Source organism: Poecilia reticulata, chromosome 1 (genome assembly GCF_904066995.2).
Source record: "Poecilia reticulata chromosome 1, P_reticulata-male-v2, whole genome shotgun sequence".
Lineage (NCBI taxonomy): Eukaryota > Metazoa > Chordata > Actinopteri > Cyprinodontiformes > Poeciliidae > Poecilia > Poecilia reticulata.
Genome location: NC_088830.1, coordinates 20,242,577 through 20,262,572, shown reverse-complemented (window position 1 = coordinate 20,262,572; position 19,996 = coordinate 20,242,577). Strand labels below are relative to the sequence as shown.

Genomic DNA, 19,996 nt, shown 5'->3' with positions numbered 1-19,996 from the left:
TTTTTTCCAGTGTTTGATTCAGCCGATTCTGATCTCATACTGATTGGTGCGTCTCCAGCTATGATCACCCTGGGTTCTGTGTAAGCCACTAACCTGAGGTCAGTTCTGGAAATGTGCGTTAGTCTGGATTTGTTGGTTCCACAGGGTTCTATGTAGTAGCGTGAAGTGAGCACATTGACGCGGACACCAACCACTGGCACCCCTTCGTGGTCCACAGACGTAGATACAAGTGCACACGCACCTTTTGGCAGGTCCGTGATCCATGTTCTGACAGTGATAATCAAAATATTTTGCATTAACTTTGAACTAAAGTAGAGAAATTTTAGAAAAAAAACAACAACAAAAAAGCAAGAAAGCGTGAGTTGAGAAGAAAACGAGTCTACCTTAGCACCAGGTGGTCTCTGGTGGGATGCGGCGCCATGGCGTTGCGAACATACTGGTAGATCTCCGTCCGCTCATCCAGCGTCTCCACTACTCTGCTTTCCAGTAGATCCTCATCCCAGTGACCCTGTTCTCGCAGCACTCGGGTCAGAACTTCATCGGGACTCGCTGGAATCTCTACAGTGACTTTCCAGAGCCTCAATGGAAATCCGTCGTGAACCTGCAGGACAGAACAGAAACGACGGACAACGTTACACAAACATTCCTTGGAATATCTGAGATAAACGTAGACATATTCATCAGTTAAAATTATTGTCCTGTTATAGCCACAATCTACTAAATATGTTATTTTGTATTTTATGTGTTTTTTATGTGGTCAGTGGTCTCCATTTTCTTTTAAAATTAAAAATCCAAAAAGTGTTTGGAGAATATATCAAGAGTGAAAAGGAATACGTATAAATGGACACCACATTTTGAAAACCCTGGATCATTTTCCTTTCATGTCTCCATTTTGTGCGACTTTGAGTTAGTCAATCACAAAAAGCCTCTTCAAAACAAATTAAAGTTTGTGGTTCAGAATAAAACTCCAACTTAAATTTTACAGAACACTCCAGGGTATTTGAAAATGAACTCATTATGGTACGTCAGCTGCTTTGTTGTCCCATCTGAAGGTAAAACATGGCCGCTGTGACTTTCACACAGGAGAAAAGATAACTCTGTCCAAGTCTTTAAGCACGTTCAGCACAGGAAATGTAGGCCTGGGAGAATGGAGAAGTTGTGTTTGTGTGTGTTGCGAGATGAAGCTGATGTCATTCTGGGAGAGAGTCCAGAGCAGAAGGGATGGGAGAGAGATGCCAAGAGCGCAGCCGTTTTCACACGGATGCCTTTCTAGACAGGAAACCCTAACTGCTGTTTTTCCACTCACTATTTAAAAAACGCGAGTCGAACATGAAGATGACAGGAAACGGAGATGGCAGCTTGTTTACATACCACAGACAGACTAACTCATATTTCCTTTTTAAAAAATTTTTTTTTAAATGAATTTCATCAGCCGGGAGTTTACTTGAGGTGGACTTACCTTCCTGCAGGCCAGCTCTGCGTGCTCAGGCGTGGAGCAGCTGTCATAACCTTTGAACTTGTCTTTTGCCTCCTTCAGAAGCAGGTCCAGGCTGTCCTGGAGACAGGCTCTGTAGCCCTCCTGCCCGGCCTCTTCACCAGCCAGCTCCTCGAAGCGCTGCGGCAGCAGAGCCTGCTCCAGGTACGAGTTTCTGCAGCGGTTCATCTCTTCAGGGATCTGGAAGGAAGAATCCAGCAGGTCAGGGCGTTACAAACCGTGAGGTAGCAATAAATGCTGCTTCACCAATCTTTTTTTTTTCTTTGTGCGGAAAAAAAAAAAAAAGATTTTACAGCAGTTTTATCTGGTTTTACAGATTTGGAAAAAAAAGTGATTAGCTAAAACTCTCTAAGGTCTCCCTTATCACAACTATCTCCCTGGTTTATCAGAAACTATTAAGTTCTCCTTGGATACGGATGAATCATAAAAGCAGGATTTGATTAATTTATATGTTTAGGCTTCTGCGGCTCATTCCTTGTTGTTTATTTCTTTCCTCCTTAAATTGAATCCTGACAATGTATATGTCAAAGATCCTCTGAAAGACTAGCTCAGATCAAGATAAATATATGTTAATTTCACCCCTGCTTCCTCCTGAGGAAATGCAAATCTAATCAAATATCATTTAAGGGCTTTATTGGGTTTACTCACTGGATATGAGCACAATGGGAGGGCAGGAAGTTTGTCCACAATCTAATCAAGGTTTAAATGACAGTAATAAGTCAAAGTGCGTTCCCCTTCAGATTTTACATATAAAGCTGAGGTAAAGCTGCAAGATAGAGCAGGTTTCATAAAAAAAATAAAAAATATTATTTAGTACACCTTGTACAGGGAACACACAGTGCTCACTGGTATGTGCTGTACAAATAATTGTGTAAGGATAAACTGAAGACAAAGTAAATTGTGCAGGATGGAGTGAGTCGGAGACATTTGTCACAGTGCTGCTTGCACAACATTCATGAGAATTGCAAAGTTGAGTTATATAAGTGGCAGTGTGTTTACATGACAAATGTATGGACAAAAAGCACGTGACAACGACTCAATCAGCAACTCAGGGTCAAGTCGCACATAAGCCATAAAAACAAAGACTTTGGATCTGACGTAGACTTGCAGTCTGAAGACTCGGGACGTCAGTTGGATTCGCTTTCTAAAAACTAAAAACATTTTTTTTTGATAGTTGCTAAGCTGGCAGCAAAATATATATAAAATAAAATAAAAAACTTCATGTTTGCATCATTAATAAATTCACTATAATTCCATAATAGCAGCTAAAATTAGTTCAATAAAAAAAAAAATGAATAAAAGGTTTTGGAAAAGATAAAGCTGTAAAATATTTTCATGTTAAAAATTAGGCCATGCAAAACAGTGATTTAAGTTGACTGGTTAGGCACACTTTAAGTACGTGAATGCTAATAAAGTTAATAAAGATAGGAGAAAAACACTTCATAGTTCTCTGGAAAGTGACGAGGCGGAGTGAGGTGGAACTGAAATCAAAACAACTTTATGCTTCAATCTACCGTAAAGAGCAAGTTTATTTCCTACTGCGTTTGAGAACTGACCCTGAAAAGCTTCCTGCACTCCTGGATCATGTGTGCCAGTCCATGCGTGGCAGCCAGGTTCTCATTCAGGTCCCTCTGGTCAGGTTTTCCCAGCATCTGCTTCCGGTTCATCACCCTGTCACAAGCCAAAAGAGAAAGAGAGAAGATTTATTCATCATGACAGAGTGGAAACAAAAGGTCAAACGGTACAGAGCCGATGAACCCCTCACAAACAATTCCTATATGTGGAACAATGTCTGTCTAAGTAGGTTAAGATGTAACCTTTTCTGTTTCCTTCCATCTCTGCCCTCCATCTACAACATCCTACCCTTTTGTTTCCCTGGACTGACCTCTTCCTGTTTTTGAAATATCCAGGATGCTTCATGTTATGTAATATAAAAAGGGGGAAAAAAAGAGACAGATCATGTCAATCACAATCAACAAGCTCCCTACCAACATCCACGCAACTATCAAAAGAGTTGAAAATGAGTCTGTTGAGATATTTCATCTCAGTGTGTTACTCTAGCTGCAAAACAGCAGACAGGAGGAGGCCTGAACAGGTCACTGGAATGTCTTTCACCAGTGTAATACAGGATCTGCATCAGATGCATCAACTGCATGGACAGTATTTATAGTCACAATCTTTCCATTAGTGAACCTCAAGGTAAATGTAGAGAGGCACTCATACGGCTTTTCCAGCATATTTTTAGCTTTCTTTAAGGTTCAGTCTATGTTTTTTTCAGAAAAACAATAATTCATTGATTGAAGATAGATGTCTTACTCTGCATAAAAATGAAAGAATTTCATGATTATTTTCATTCATGCCTCAAAGCATGCGCCCTAAACTCTGCCTGATTTTTATTAATATAAAACAAAGTTTATCCAAGGCCGCCACGCTGGTTTTGGGTTTTATAGATGAAAAAAGATGGAATAAGTTTGTTTAAAAACATTTTTAAAAAAGTACAAAACTCCTTTTTATGTGTTAGATCTACCAATCACTGATCAAAGCTGATAACTGGCCGACTCTGACATGTGGATGATTAATTGGTGCATCTCTAGGGCAAATGAGACCACAGCATGATAACGCACAACTTTTTATGTGCTTTGTCACTTTCATTGTCGGTACCCTAGTTCCCCACCCCCACCTCTTTCTTCTTCTCTGTCCTTTGTCTCTTTGTAATTGTTGTGGCTTGTCCAATTTTCTGCCTGAACCAGATACAACCTTTAACACAGTATACTGCGCATTGGGGATGAATAACAGATTTTCATCCTTTTAGAGAATAAATCTTAATTACAGATCAGATTTTTAAACTGACTGGCTAGTTTTTCTATTCCAGACTGCTCACACTCGCACACCTGGGAGAGGAGCTCTCTTTGCGGCGGAGAGTGTTGAGGTGGAAGAGCGACGGCGCCAGACACACAGCCAGGTTGGTGGGCGTCATCTGGTTCTCCGCCACGCTCGCCGTCACGTCGCAGAGCAGGCACAGCAGGGTGCGCAGCGCCTCCCGGTTCTCATCCGGCAGCAGCAGCACGGCTGCGCGGGTCGCCTGAAGACGGAGCTCCTTGGGCATGTCTGCGGGGAGGAAGAGAAGGCGGCGTTTGTCATGGCTGCTTGCTAATACAATTATCCGCCGTCATGCAGCATCATGTCATCTTTTTATGCAGAAATTGGTTAATCCAATAAGGATATTGTGTAAGGAGCCACTTCGTTGGCAGAGTATAAGCAATGGCTGGGGCCTGAAATTGGTGTTTTACGCAAGACACAGGATGTTCATAATATATCTTTTTTTGGACAGGACTCCGTCAAAGTGTTTCTTTTTGAAACACTTTGTGAAAGGGTAGGGATTAAACACTATAGGATCCTCATGCTATACAGAATTATACACAAGATGATAAGTATCTGCAGAAGCAAAAACATATTGTTATGCGAGGTAAAGCTACCTTCGTCTTTTTTTGTTTCCTTACATTGATAAATCTGCAGGAAGGTCTCAGACAGCTTGCTTGTGAGCAGCGGTTCAGGCAAATCTCTGAAATACTGCTTCAGCATGTCGGCGACGTCATAGGCCGACTGGCCCTCGTAGTTGGCCCCTCCACCATCTGCGCCGTTTGCCTCGTTCATTTGGCGAAGAGCTTGTATGCGAGATTTAACTCCAGATTTCCTGAAAAGGCCAACCTGGGAGGAAGATGGAGGATCATCATACATTCAGCATATATCTTGAAAGGATACCCCCCCCCTTCCTGGTTGCACTGGAGTTTCTTTAAGGGCACAGAAGCAAAGAGGGCTGAACTCACAACTATGCTGAAGCTCGATATAATGTGAAAAAAAAATTATGAAGACGTTCAAAAGGTAAGAAAATACAAAGAAACATTGACGTCCAAATTCCTTACCCGCTGCGGTAAGAATAAATGTTTTCCCAACGATCCATGCCTCACATCTTTTGAATCATTAATTTGTTTTGGAAAGAAAAAAGAACATTCTTGACTCATCCACACATTAAGGGCTTACAGTTAATTGGAGTTACATCATAACAGAGATTGTTGACTGTATTTCAACGAAGCTCCCATGACACCCAGTGTGCATTCTTGTACAACACACTGTGTAGGACCTCATCAGAGGCCTTTTTTTGGGCAGTACGAAGAGGCGCTTGGGGAGGAAAATGGGGACTAAACGTCCAGGCAGAATATTTTCCACCAGCGTTCACCATCTCTGAACAGAGGCGCCTTGTCCTATTTGAGAAGAAAGCAATCCTTCTTCTCTCTATTTTTGTGCTGCTTTACCAGCTATTTTCTCCACATACGCCCATTCTGTACGTATGAATGCACAGACACACTTTGCTAAGGGAAACGAAACAGCATTCATAGTGCCTTGCTAAAGTTATCATACCCCTTGAACTTGTTCACATTTCGTAACATTACACAAGATTACGGATACTTTTTCAAGTCACCATATGTTTGGGGTGTAAGAATGGAATTGAATGGAGGTTTGATTTACCAGATGTGTAGGAACAAACACATGATACAATTTGTGCTAATCTTTTTACATGTGACCATCTGGGCAATTAGAGTTACCTGGTCAAGACACTGATTGCGTAAATAGCGCATGGCCTGCTGAATTCCCTGAGGAAGTGGCTGGCCGGTTCGCTGGACGATGACTTGGAGCGGCACACTGAACACGTTCCGGTCTTTGTAGTCCCGCACTTTGATTCGCTTCATAAACTTTGGCACAGCCCTGTAACACAAATACACAAAAGAAAAGAATGTAGCTGTATTCTTCAAGCAGGTCATATTTTTGCTCGAGACTTGAGGTAAAAGGCCTCTACCAAAAAAAAAAAAGAAACTAAATCAGAAAACTAATCCAATTTCTACGGAAATAAACTAAAAAGCATGCCTGTTTAACGTAATATCTACAGCATGCCTGTAGATATTTGTTGCCAGGAAAACGAGGAGAGAACAAACCAAAAACAAAAGATGGGATTTGAAGGGAGACACCACAAATTTACTGTGGACAATCTTTAGCACCTGTTAATTTCTTTGAATGTTCACTGACAAGGCCACTGTTGGCCAACACGACAAAAACCACAAAAGCTGCTGTCACCACCATCCCGTTTCACACAAACCTGCCCACAGATTTATAGATTTTTTTTCTGTATGGGTGTGAGTGTGTTTAGCAGAGTGCCTCTGTGCATGACTTGGGACAAATGCGTCTTTGTAAGAGCAGCTCACAAGACTCTGGAGTACTTCTGAGAACCCCAGTTTGGGAAAAATGAAGAAAAAGAAGCATTTTATGATCATGGATGGAATTCTGAATATGTACAAGGGACCAACAATCAGACCCTGTCTTTCAGAAAGACCGTGATCTGTCATATGACTGTCAAGATGCCTTCTGTTTTCAGAGCAAGAAAGGCGCTGAGCGAGAGAAAAACATAAGAAAAAATATTCTATTTGCTACTAGTTGATCAGAAAACTTGAAAACTACCCCAAGTCCATTTGCACACATTGTAAGGGCCCCATGGAACCTACTGCTTTTCTGTTAAGACTTAATGGGAATTTATCGGATGACTGAAGCTGCTTGATTTTCAGATTCAACAGTGACAAATACGCCTGTGAGTATTTGTCACCACATTCTTCGGTGTGGATGTTGTTATTGGAAGAAACTGGAATTTAGCCATCTTCATTATCAGTGAACTGAAAAAAAGAGTTTAATAAGATCAGAGATTTATGAAGCTATTTAAAGGAAAAACAATATTTTCAAAGTGTTATACTTTGCCATGTGACACTTTTATGCTGTAAGGTGGTGAGAGAGAGCAAGTCATTGGTAGATAGCAAGAAGGTTGAACATATTTTATTCTGAGCTTTCATCCTGTTTTGAAATTAGATAATAATTTTCTTTTGTTTTAAAATCCTGTTTTGACATTACACTTGTTAATAATACAAATAAGGACCTTTCTTAGGAGAAGGGCAAGTGAAAAGTGTGTTGAATGCTGTTCAAGCGATATTAGAATAGGCTGAGGCTGTACTCAGTTTCAGTTTTGCATGAACTGAAGATGAAAAACCATTTACAAAATTGGTGTATCTGCAATTTTCTGTTATTTTTCAGGTTTATTATGACTTTCCAGGGCAAAATTTTAATTTGCATTATAGGTTGGAGCCTGGGGGAAAACCGTAACCAGTTGTTACACATATTAAGGACAATGGGTGAGAGGGAATAATTTTGAAATAAAGTGGCTCAGGCTGCTGGCTTAAAGGGTGTTTTTGAAATGATAAGTTAAGAAGGGGGCAGCTCTTTCGTGCCTTCAGCACAGCACCTTGCGTGTGAACAGCCATAATTGCACCGTTAAAAAGAAGACAATGTGCACCCCTTCCCAGCAATTATGAGCCTGGGAAAAGAATGTGAAACCCAACCTCTGTGGACAGCCGTCACAGTACCATACAACAACTTGCAGATGGACTGCACTGGGAGGCGGGTGGAACTGAAGGGTAGTGCTTGGTTGAATGGATTATGTTTTGGGGCTTTGAGAGGGGGATGAGGGTTGGAGGGGTAACTTATAAGACCAAATGTGACCAGTTGCAGCCTAAGGGCAAACAACTTAAGACTGCTTTAAAGGGCATAAACTCTAAGTCCAACCACTCACCAACTGAAGCCATGCTTGTTTGTTGGAGTGTGCTTCTCCAGGAGAGCAGTGAGCTGCAGTAGAGAGAGTTTCTGCAGCAGATTCATCTGCAGCACAGACTGGCAGCTGATCTGGAGCTGAGCCGAGGCCAAGCTGGGACGGTGGGAGTTCTGGAAGCTTGGCCAGCGGAGCTTCTGTGGTCTGGAGAGGAAGAGGAAGGCACAGATTGAGAACTCAAGAGGAGGAACGATGATTAACAGAAAGAGCAGTTAACCCCCTGGGACCTGTGTCATGCTTTCGTGTGTACAGGAATGTTAAAAACAACACAGAGTGTCCAAATACTGTGTGTGGTCGAGTGATCTATGTAGGGATTACGAAGACGTATGCGTACAGCAATCAAGAGATTACCTAAAAGAAACCAAGAGTAATTCTGCTGGTAAATTCCTGAGAGTGTAGAAACAGTCTCCATGGAGACAAGGAGGCATTCCTGAGAACCTAGCACCATCATGTAAGAGGAGAAGTCTCAGCCTGTTCTTCTGTTTATCGCTTACTGGCAAGTTCATTTAGAATATTCTTTGCTTGTAGGTAACTTAGCGTTCATGAATGAAGACCAAATGCTGAGAAAACAGTTCTTTAGTAGTCTTAAAGCCCGAGTAGGAGGAAAGTTTAGCTTGTTTTTACTGACCTGCTGGTTCGAGTAAGAGACGCTCCCACGCCTGAATCTCTTCTCTCCCTCATCCCATCCTCGACGTCGCCCAAGGGGTTTCCTGTGCTGTCCTGGTCACTTCCGTTCTCCGTCTCTTCCAGCCTGTTCTGCAGAGGTGAGGAGGGGCACGGCGATGCTGAGTCCAACGCAGAGTCAGAATCTCCCTCTTCCTCTTCATCCTCTTCTTCCTCCTCCTCCTCACCGGCCACAGCCTCTGACCAGGCATTGACGAAGCCGGTGACATGTTGGAGTACCTCCTCTAGTTTGTGTTCGTCTCCCTCCTCATCCTCTCCCTCCTCTTTTTCGGCGTAGGGGACGTTGTCGTAAAAGCTAAGCCGGCTGTCGACTGAACCTGACGAGGCGCGACGCTGACGCCTGCTTTGCCGTCCCCTGAGGATCACTGAGTTCCCATTGTCATTTCCATTGTTGTTGCGCAAACTCCCATCCTGAAGGGCTTTGGGGAAGGTTCCAGGCTTGTGGCCTTCAGGCAAATAGAAGAAGATCATGCCCCCTTCTACATCCTCCTCCTCATCTTCTTCTACTTCTTCTTCTCTGCTTTTATCTTGAGCACTGCAGTTATTCCTGCGGTTCTGCTCATTGATGGACATCCCTTCACTGGCCTGGCAGGGGATGGGTGGCGCTGATTTGGGCTGTGGCGGCTGACGACTCAACTCTTGCTGGAGGAGGCTGAAGGGATCAAAGCCCTCCAGATACATTCCTCCTCTCTTGCTGGAACCTGCTGCTGTGCTGTGGCTGCGAGCCCGAGTCACCGGACTCGGTGTGCTCACTGCGCTGCCACTGCTGGCTTCAGACTGACTGCTCCCAGTGCTTCCAGTGCTCCCGTTGCTGGTCTGAGTGGAGTACGATACAGAGCGGTTCCGGTTGAGAGTCATGGTCTGAGCAGCACTGCAGTGGTGATTGAGATTGATGCTTGAGATGTCCACGCAATTCAGCCTCCTCAGTTTGTCGTCGTCAAAGCCTTGTTTGATGACGGGGCCGCTAATTTCTATTTTCCCTCCGACCACGCTCCCTTTCTTTTTTCTCTTGGAAGAGGTACTGCTGCGTAGTCGCAAACTCTCCATCCTCTTGAGGAAGCTTTTAGCTCTTGAACGAGTGCTTTTGCCACCGTCACCTTCTCGATCAAGACTTCCTCCTACTGTTCCTGCTTTGACATCGAAGGTGAAGTGTCTGAGGGTCTCCAGGGGCGATGGTGGCAACCCATCAGACAGAGAATCCTCATTTTGACCTGCTGATCCCCCGGTGCCTGAGGATGAACACATGCTGGCTACTGAGCTAGCCCGTGTGGCACCAGCAGGTACCACTTCATTTATCGAGGCAGCACCATGGATCTTTTCCTCTCTTCTTCCTCCACTCCCACTGCTATGGATGGAACTGACTTCAGGCTGCTCACTGACATCAGTCAGCACGCTCTCTGAACTGTTCCCTTCACGCAGAGTCAGCTTACCCTTCTGGGGTACTTGGTCTTTAGGAAAGGAGGTTTGGACGGCATCCGTTGGGAAGTTGGAGAAAACCTCCAGCTCTTCCATCCTGGACCATCGCTTGCTGTCCCGCTGGAATGTCCAGCGGCCACTGATGGCACAAGGCTCATCCTCATCTGAGTCCTCACTCTAAATAGGAAGCGAAGGAGGGGACAAGAGAGGGAGGAAGCGGGAACATGGGAGGGGAGGGCGGTGGGAGGGAGAGGAATAGTTAGGAACATTCTCCACTTCTTTCACAACATTCCTCACTGCAATCCAGGAAGCTCCTTGGAGTTATGACTCCTTTTTCCAGAATTGTTCTAATTTTAACTTACATGGCATATAATTATGTACAATAGCTGAAAAATTCTGTCATAACACAGGATCCTTTGCAAAATGTCAGAGGATTTATCAAAAGCCAGTGACATAATACGGAAACAAATTCGGACAAAATTACCTCAGTCTAAGCTTAGAGTAAGCTCATTTCTCTCGTCTCCAGATTGATTGACAGACATATACATTACCCTATGAAGGCAGCTGCCTTTACTGAGCTCCAATTAATATAAAAGCACCAAGTCCAAAAAATGTAACCCCCCAGTTTGGTTAATCTATCGCAGACCCTGAAGGGCGTTCAGGAAATTCCATTATGACCCCCATAGCTCGCAATGCAGCCAGCCAGACTGGGGTCACCACCCCCACCCAATCATCATCAGACAGAGACGGACTTATCTACACTAATTCAAAATATAAAACACTAAAATACAGACAGATTTGGTCTTTTACTTGGGTTAAAAGCTCAAACCTAGCTTTATTTTCAGCTTTGATGACCTTATGCGCCTTAATTTGTCTTAGGAAAATATATACCCTATTCAGTGATGTCACAAACCATGTATGGTAAGAGTGTTTGTTGACTTTACATTTAAATTTTAATAACCAAATCAACGGATCTGGAATTAGCTGATTTTGAACTATTGTGGTGACTTCTTCATATGAAAACACCAAGAAAGTTGTCAGCTAAGGGTTAAACATAAACAGCTTCCAGCGTTCAACCGAACATCAATTCAAAAATTGGGAACCAAATCATTCTTCTAACATTGGTCCAAAGTCAGGAAACATCTAAAGTAGGTATCCAAATACAAAATGGTACAATTCACCCGAACTATACATCTGTGAACAGTTAGGTTACACAATTTCAAATAATTAAAAAAAAATCATAATTGTGCTCGAGTGAGCATGTGAGAAAACCGTCGCGTTTCATTTGCTGCACACAAAAAGCACCGACTGCTCTGCCGAGCTGAAGCCATTTGTCAAAGTTTTGCAGATATCTTATCCACAAACCCTCGAGCCACCGAAGCATCTGCTGGACCATCGACCACTTTTGAAGTTGTAAAGTGAAAATTATTTATTTTCTCAATAATTCAACACAAGAAAAAAAAAACACCACAAAGAACGAGAGACGGGGTGGTGATTCTGAAGGGACAGGGAATGCGAAGACATGAAGAGATCAATGCATTCCTAAGTATTCTGGGGAGGAGTGGGGGGGGGTGCAGTGTCTCATAAGAGTAGAGGAGTCAAAGAGGTTATTTGCCTCTTTGACTCCTCTACGTCTGTTGACTCCTGAAATGAAAGGTGACACAGGGAGGGTCATCCTAATGAATACCACCACCCACCGAACAAGGATGTTACTATGCAGCCCTTCAGGCTGTGAGGGAGTTATGGTTGATTTCAAACTGGGTAATTACTGTCACAAAGTGTCACTGTCTCAGTCAATATGTTTGAGCTGAAAATTGTGTTGTTTAAGACTGACCTTTTACAGATTTGACGCTATACGAGCCATAAAATCTAGAGTGGAAAATATGTGGGTTGTCATCAATATCACAAGTTTGCAGTTCTCAAAAGACTCATAGAACAAGCGTGAGACTGTCTTGCAAAAGTATTTATAAATCTTTAATTTCTTTTCTTCACATTTTTGACCATAAACCAAAGACTTTTTAATTCATTTTGTTAGGATTTTACTTTACAGACTAACACTTATGTGTGCATAACTATGAAGAGAAAGGAAATTATAAAAATGTCAAATGTTTTACCAATGAAAATCTAAAATGTGAGGATTTGTTTCCTTTCCTCTGAAACCAACAAATCCAGTACAAATCACTGCATTCATCTCACAGGGCACTCTTGTACCAATCATCTAAAAATATAAATATTAAATATATAAATATTTTATAATTTTCAAAAATATGGGGCATTTTTATATCTACTGAGACTTGGTTGTTTAGACAAACCAAAGGTAGCATTAACAAGAGTAGCAAAAATGAGGCCATATGAAAAAGTTGCAGAGGTCAAAAGCTCAGGCGAAGGAATTTGTTGAGTGTTGCAGACATTTTTTATCTTTTTTTTTTTTTTGGTGCTTGCTTGTTACAATGCAGAAGATATTAAAAAAATCTGCAAATCTCCCAAAAATATGCAAGGGGGAGATCCAGGTGATTGCAACCACTTGATGTTCCTCTCCCTGACCCAAGGGTCCTTGCTATCTTGATGTACAAATACTTTCAGTATTTGCCTTTTTAAAGATTATGAGAGGAAACATAACTCCACCCGGTGTCCAGTGGTCAATCTGACAGTTGAGGTGGGGAAATTCAATTGTGTTTCTGAAGAAGTTGTCAGAAAGGTTGTTTTTCTTTTTAATACAAACAACTGCAAGTGTATGCATGTGCACTTACCCTCTTTCTTTGTGGAGAGATCTCCAGTCTCATTAGAGCGCACTTGTTGAGAGTGTTCAACCTCCTGCAAGTACAAACACATGTTCAAAATAAGCAGGCTTTAAAAGTTAAAGCTCCTTGACCTCCGCTAAAAAACAAAACTCCACCAGAAGGAAAGGAGAAAGGAGGAAAAACTGAGCAAGTGGAAGAACAAGACACACAGAGGAAGGTGGGGTGCCACCAGTCTGGCTAATGAGCTGCAGAAGGATAATCCCCTGGAACAACGGGAAGAGCCCGATAAGCAGTGAAATCTGCTAGAGTGGAGGAGAAAATGTGGGGAGGGGATCGAAAGCTTATCCCTGCTGCCACCTGGAGAAGGGAAGAAGGGTGGTGGGGTTGAGGTCCTCTTTCTTGTGAGCTCTTAGAGCATATCATGTAACAACGGAGAGATGAAGTGATGGCAACTGAAGGATAGCTATGAGGTAGAGGGTGGGGCTGAAAGCCTTCCAAGAGAAGAGATGCTAAGATGATAGCGTCCAGATGGACACCTTCTGGATTTTATGAACAAGAGTTGGAATTCGATTAAGTGGCTAACTCTATTAAAGAACCATTACCCCCACTCCAATGACTTAATTAATACGACAGAGATAAAAGTTGTCTTTCACTGTGAATGCCACTGCAACTGCCTAAACTGAATCCCAGTCAGATAAAAATCCATGGCATGGATGTATGTGAAATCTTAATTCAATCATAAGTGATGGTAAAATTTTAATGCTGGGTTTGGCATCTAAACCAATTCATGTTCAACAGCCTCCGTTCCCGTTGAAAAGCCAGAAGTAGAAGATCTAAAGTGTAAATATGGAGGAATCCCATAGAGAGCCGGAGATATCTGTGCAGAGCAGAGAGCACTGTATAACCTAACATTGTGTAAACTAATACAAACTACTTTCTATTCTGAACGCCATTGGAAGGCATGAAAATCACTTAGTAGATTGTTTAACAATATGTGAAAATTATATTTGCTGCCTTAAAAATGAGAGGATAGCGTTAACAAGAACATTACAGACAGAACACGAAAAGGAACATCAAGTTTAATTCAAGAGTGTTAGACTGATAATTCCACAATTCCCTTCAACAAATCCTCAAATCAGATCAGGGCACCCCTACGAGAAACTTTTACTACCACAATGATGTTAGAACAATGCCAAATTCTAAGACTCTTTACATCACCCTCATATCCAGCAGGAGTGAAATAACTGTATGGTGTGAACATACAAAAGAAAAACACTGGGTATCTCATTCTTATCTCACACTTCCTTAATCTAATCAGAAACGTTTCAAGGCCTTTTGAAGTTGTCTGCTTTAGATTTTTGCATCAGGGTCAAAACAAAATACCACTTAAAAGTAAAAAAAGAGCACATGCCATCAAAAGTAAAGGTTGGGTAGGAGTTGTTATCTCACCTGCAGAGAGCCTCAATAGCGTCTCGATCAAGGAAGTCATGGTCTCTAGTGACTGACGATATGTCGATGGGAAACTGGGAATCTGAAAGAAACACAAGAGGCAGGGGTTAGGTTAGTGTTGGCATTTTGTGCTCCTGATTCAAACGGCATGCTCAGATAAAACTAGAGTTACCATCCCAAAGACGCCCACCTGCTCAAACACCTAGCTACTCCCACACCCCCACTCAACCTTGATGAAAAGCTAAAAAAGGAAATGCCGTCTTAGCCGACCAAACAAACACAGCTGCAGCTTTCAGGCCATGCAGGCAGGGGGGATGTGGAGCTCAGGGGTGAAAGAACAGGGGACTGATTGAACAATGACAATAGGTACTCCATCGCTGCTACTTCCTTCTCTGCTCTCCTACAACAGGACTGCCTCTTCAGCTGAGCAGTATCTGGCTGAAGGGTTAGCACCATGCCTTAAAGCTAAAATAACTAAGATTTTTTTTTTTTTTTTTTTTGGGTCATGACTGGAATGCTGAGGATCGAAGGACTCTGACGATGCTGAAGATGGAATGTGTTGACCGTAATAAGAATCTTGGATCCACACCCCTCAGGGCAACGATGCTAAGAAAACGCCAGACATTTAAGACCACAATCTTTAACCGACTAGAGCTGACTGAAGATGCTCTATCTGTCTGTTTATCTTTAGAGGGGCAATAGTCACGACAGCACAGATCCATCTATAGATAATCCAAGCGGAAAATGACTCCTGCTTGGTGAGCACTGCTATTCCCTGTTAAGTGAAGATGACAGAAAGATATGAGCAGATTGTACCCTGAAATCGACCCCTTTCTTCTGTTAATTAATGCATAAAGGGTTACCAACAGCTGCACAGAAACACAATAGCCATTCAACTCTAATAGGAAAACCTTTCACGGTTAGGTGGAAACTTGCAGCGACCCGCTGACAAGCATAGCTTAACCCTTCTGTCATCATTCTGTAATTACATAAGGGCAAATGGCATGTTACATGAACTGTTAGATATACTTTGGTCAGCGCGTATTTTAAAGCTCAAGCAGAGCCAGTGTTGGGGCGCATGTTTAGCAGAGAAGTTTTGGTTTTCAACAGTAACTGTACGTAATATGTTGGAAATGTGGAGCAAACTAATGTATGGATGGAATTCCTTCTTTTCACTGCTGCTAGGAAACACAGAGAAGGAATGTTATACTATGCAAAGTGTGTGTGCACGCATAGATGCATATGTGAATGCTGACCTTTTGTATTTCAAACAAAGAACATGTGGAAGGATGTGTATGTGTGTCTGTGCGTGTGGGGGTGTGTGCGTGTGTGTGTGTGTGTATTTTGTACAGCACATGTGCTGTACTAAATAAAAGAAAACACTGAGCTAAGGATTGACTGGTTATCCCAATCAAGAAAAAACAAGGCTTACCAAAGCTGTGACTTTAAAACGTCTGCAATTTTAGGTCATACTTTTCCAGCACAGCATTGAAAATGATTTATTGAGATGCCAAAGAAAGAAGTAAAAGTACTGTGAATTAGAATACCTCTGAAATGTAATTTCATCCCTTGTAAAAATCCATTACACATGCTCTGTGTGTTTGAAGTGTCCCGTGGCGTTTGTTACCTTCATAAAGCTGGGCGTACTGTGGGAATCCTGCAGCTCGGAGCCAGGTGCAGGCCTCTTTGGCTTCGATTTCTAAACAACAAAGACAGGAATGATATAGAACCAATGTCACAATGTGGAAAACACTAAAGATAAAACAAATAATATACTGAAAATGATGAACTAACTCCAAATATTACTTGTGAAATGTGAGAGAAGCGAGAAACTGGTGAGGTAGTTTTCATAGATTTTATGATCTTAGAAGCACTGGTTGAGCTGGACACCTTATTCCCAACAAGAAAACCCCTGTTGTAGAAAGACAACATTGACTTTTATCTTAACAATGTGAAAAAGGTTAAAAAGTGTAAGGTATAAAGATGTCTACAAAAGATGCAAGGAAGTAACTAAGTCTGTATGAAAATATCTTACTGATCAAATAGGCAAACCAAGTCTAAATCTGAATCTCATAGGTCAGAATTTCATTTATAGAATAAAGTCACATGCTAAAGTTTAGTATTTGGTGTAATGTGCTACCAGGTGATGTGAACTCTCTGACTTGTGATTATTCTCCTAATCAGTCTCCCTTTACAAGCTCCTAATGCTGGAGCTCAATGCTTCATTCAAAGAAATTGCATTAACACCCTCTCAAGTCTTTGCAATCAGGGACTCCTGAGGCTGAATTTGGTAGAAGGAAGTCTGAAGGAACACGGACCCTGGAATAATATCATACTACAGCATGTTAGTTATAGTAGGAAATTGCAAAACCAGTCAAACAAATTTTGGCGGTGCCTCAAGATTTAAGCATGCCCTTGCAGAACGAAGGTGTAGTTGATTATGAAGACTTCCCTCTATTGGAAAACACAATTATATGCATGAGATGCGTCAATTTTAGCAACCTGTATAGGGCATACCCAGCCTCATTACCAATGACCACTGGAGATCGGCACCAGCCTCCAAAGTTGCCCTGGGGCAGTCTGGCAGAAATGAGGCTGCCATGCACCAGCGCCCTCTGGCCACCACTAGCAGGGAAGGCATGTGTGAAATGTTTTACCGAAATTTGCAACGACTTAGACAGACATAGTGAGGTTCGAACTAGCAACCCACTAGTTACAATCACCATTATTCATAGAGACCTGTCATCTTTAACTCCCTTGCAACCATCTAACTTGTTCACAACACAGCCAGACAAACTCTTTCATAAGTGCCTTTAAAGGTAGGGTGTGACATTTGGACTTGCTTTGCTAAGTGTTGTGACTGAATGCAGAGGTTCTCAGCATGTCAGAGGATCCACAGGGACAGTCTCCCAATTATGTGCGAAAGCCTTTGAGATGACATAAGCCAAATGGCCCTCAACACCCCAATCTGCTACAAATAAGCAAGCAGCTGGCCTAGAAGGGAAAAAAACATGTCTTTCAAGGCCTTTGAATGCTGACTTTACAACATTGTCACTGTGGCAAAGGGATAGAGAGTGCAAATGTGGCACAAACTTAAGAAAATGTTTCAAAACAATTTGACAAAAACAAGAAAAGAAAACTGAAGACCTACAGATGAAAGTTGGACTGCGCTGTTTGCATTTAGACATTACAGTCATGCTGTTTCAACCAGTGTTGATTACATATTCTTTCAATATTGTTGCCATGTTAGTTCTTTTTTCTAATACTTTAAGAATGACAAAGAAAAGCATGCAGAAAATAGTGACCTGCTGAGATGCTTGCAGCGCTAAATTTAGTTGCTCGAAAATAAAAAAAGGGGTACCCATAAAACCCTCTCAGACAGACAGACAGAGAGGCCAGAGGACTCCTGTGAAAGGTCTAATCTACACGTTATGCAAGCATTTACATACCAACAACAAGCCTAGGCGGCAGATAAACTCTAACAACAAGGTGTGACGCGAAAAGAAAAAAGTTCACCCCCTTGTCACTGCAGAAGCAGGCCGCTTCAGGAGCGACATCAGACCAACTTCCACCAAAATGACCAGTCAAAGACCTTTCTCTGTTTTCCACATGAAATTACACGTCTCAGAAAGAGTGCATCTTAGTGTGTGTTTCGTTTTGTATTTTTAGAGCGTAGTAAACCCAAAGAAACATAGAAACTGAGCAGTAATTATACATACAGTCCTCAGAACGAGGACGAAAGATTTCTATGCTTGCTTGTGAATAGGTTTGCGTTTGTGTGTGTACAAGGCAGTCCCCGTGTCTGCAAAAACCAAACAAATGTTTCAGGACAAATCACCGAAAACACAGTAAATCTATTGAAATGCAAATTAGACATGCAAACAAAGTGATGGCTTTCTAGTCCATAATAACAAATATGGGATCTTGCAAGCTACTTTGGTTGTTGCCCATCCAAAGACATGCCCACTCCCGTAGCATGTCTATTAAATCTTTTCTCAAGTGATATAGTTTGAATTTTATGTTCTGAGAAAATATTAAGATGAATAATATTTATTACCAAATCACATTATTTATCCAAATATGAAGCAAGAGAATGTATCCAGCTTTTGTTTGTGTCCAGGAAGTAGACAAGGGCATGGGGAATCTGAAACAAACAGTTTAACAATAGAGCTGCTCCACACATGTATCTCAAAAACAAACAACAAAAAGACACGATTCAATACAACCACCCCACCCCCCCCACACACACACACACACACACCACCACCACCCCACCACAAAAAACAAAAGGACTTCTAACCACCCTTACTTACCCAACCATATCGCAACCAATTCTCTGGCATGATTGCATTTTATTTTACTTTCTTCCTTGTCTTCACCCCAACTCCTAAACCAGAGGAACTACCTCACTTCCTCTTCCCACACAGGAAGAGAACTGCTATGAAGTGCCATGGCCACTGACCGACCATTTGGCTGGAAGGGCCCTGCCTTCATTTGTTCCAGGCCAGATAATAGGAGGAGAGGCAGCCAAGGCAAACACGAGGTCCGGTGATTGTGTGCACAAAAGCAGACCTCCTTCTGGTTAGAGACACAAAGCCACACCGGACGAATGTCTTGAAGCACGCACTCAAACTGTGACAGCACCGAGGGTCAGTTACAGTGCTTGTCCATAGATACATTATCGACTGTAGTCGATAATCAATCCAACCCATTCAAACAACAAATCCATCGATAATAGAAAACTCAATATACCATGATAATTATAGCGACCATTGGCTTTGCTTTTGTGAAAGAGCAAAATCAAAACATCTCAACAGAAGGAGCCAGAGCAGAATTGTTAGTTTTGTACCCATGACTTCAAGCTTGTAGATGTTCTAGCAAAATCACCAGTGTAAAACTTCATAAACACATAAGAAACATGACGAACTTCTCTTCTGACTCAAATACCAGCTCCGACAAAGTTAGTGAACACAGAAAAACATCAACCTAAACCGATTCAAAACTTTAGACCACAACACAGCTTGTATTTCTGACTGAGGGGCCAAACAGGATGCCTGAAATCTCCCTGTACGCCAGCAAATAGTTGGCTGAAACTGAACTGGCCTCACTACCACGACAACAGCAGCAATAAAATTTATCTTAAAGCTTTCAAATATTTAGCCACACCTTAACGTAAAGTCACTGTTGTGCCAAGCAGGAGCCAGCAATATCCTCTCATCTGGAGTTTTAGCTGGCCTCAAAATACTTCAGGTTGATTTGAACGAGCAGGAGAATAAGGTAAGAGTGATTTACCGTATATTATAAAATATGCCTATAACAAAGATCAAAAGTGTCATCATTCAGAAACCGTGGGCAAAGATCTTTTATCAAGTACAAAACTTTTAATGCTCACCACTGTATCAATTTTTTAACTATTGTGGTTGCTCTCTCTTTTCACCTCCTCTGACCAAAGTCTCCAGTGATGTCTTTTGCTTATTTCTACTCTGCTGGCCCCTTCTCTTCTCCTCT

General features: G+C 42.1%; 1 protein-coding gene across 3 annotated transcripts in view; it reads right to left on the bottom strand.

Moving 5' to 3' along the window:
* The window catches only part of dlc1 (DLC1 Rho GTPase activating protein), a 76,571-nt gene that overhangs the window by 2,135 nt on the left and 54,440 nt on the right, over nt 1–19,996 (bottom strand). For all 3 annotated transcript variants that reach the window (XM_017306348.2, XM_008413543.3, XM_008413551.3), the window contains 12 exons: nt 16,116–16,187; nt 14,489–14,570; nt 13,049–13,112; nt 8,827–10,475; nt 8,163–8,342; nt 6,100–6,259; nt 4,996–5,203; nt 4,387–4,603; nt 3,052–3,166; nt 1,460–1,675; nt 384–601; nt 94–267 (listed from right to left, as the gene is read on the bottom strand). In XM_017306348.2, coding sequence (XP_017161837.2) covers nt 94–267; nt 384–601; nt 1,460–1,675; nt 3,052–3,166; nt 4,387–4,603; nt 4,996–5,203; nt 6,100–6,259; nt 8,163–8,342; nt 8,827–10,475; nt 13,049–13,112; nt 14,489–14,570; nt 16,116–16,187 — 3,355 coding nt within the window. The remainder of the gene's footprint in view (nt 1–93; nt 268–383; nt 602–1,459; nt 1,676–3,051; nt 3,167–4,386; nt 4,604–4,995; nt 5,204–6,099; nt 6,260–8,162; nt 8,343–8,826; nt 10,476–13,048; nt 13,113–14,488; nt 14,571–16,115; nt 16,188–19,996) is intronic.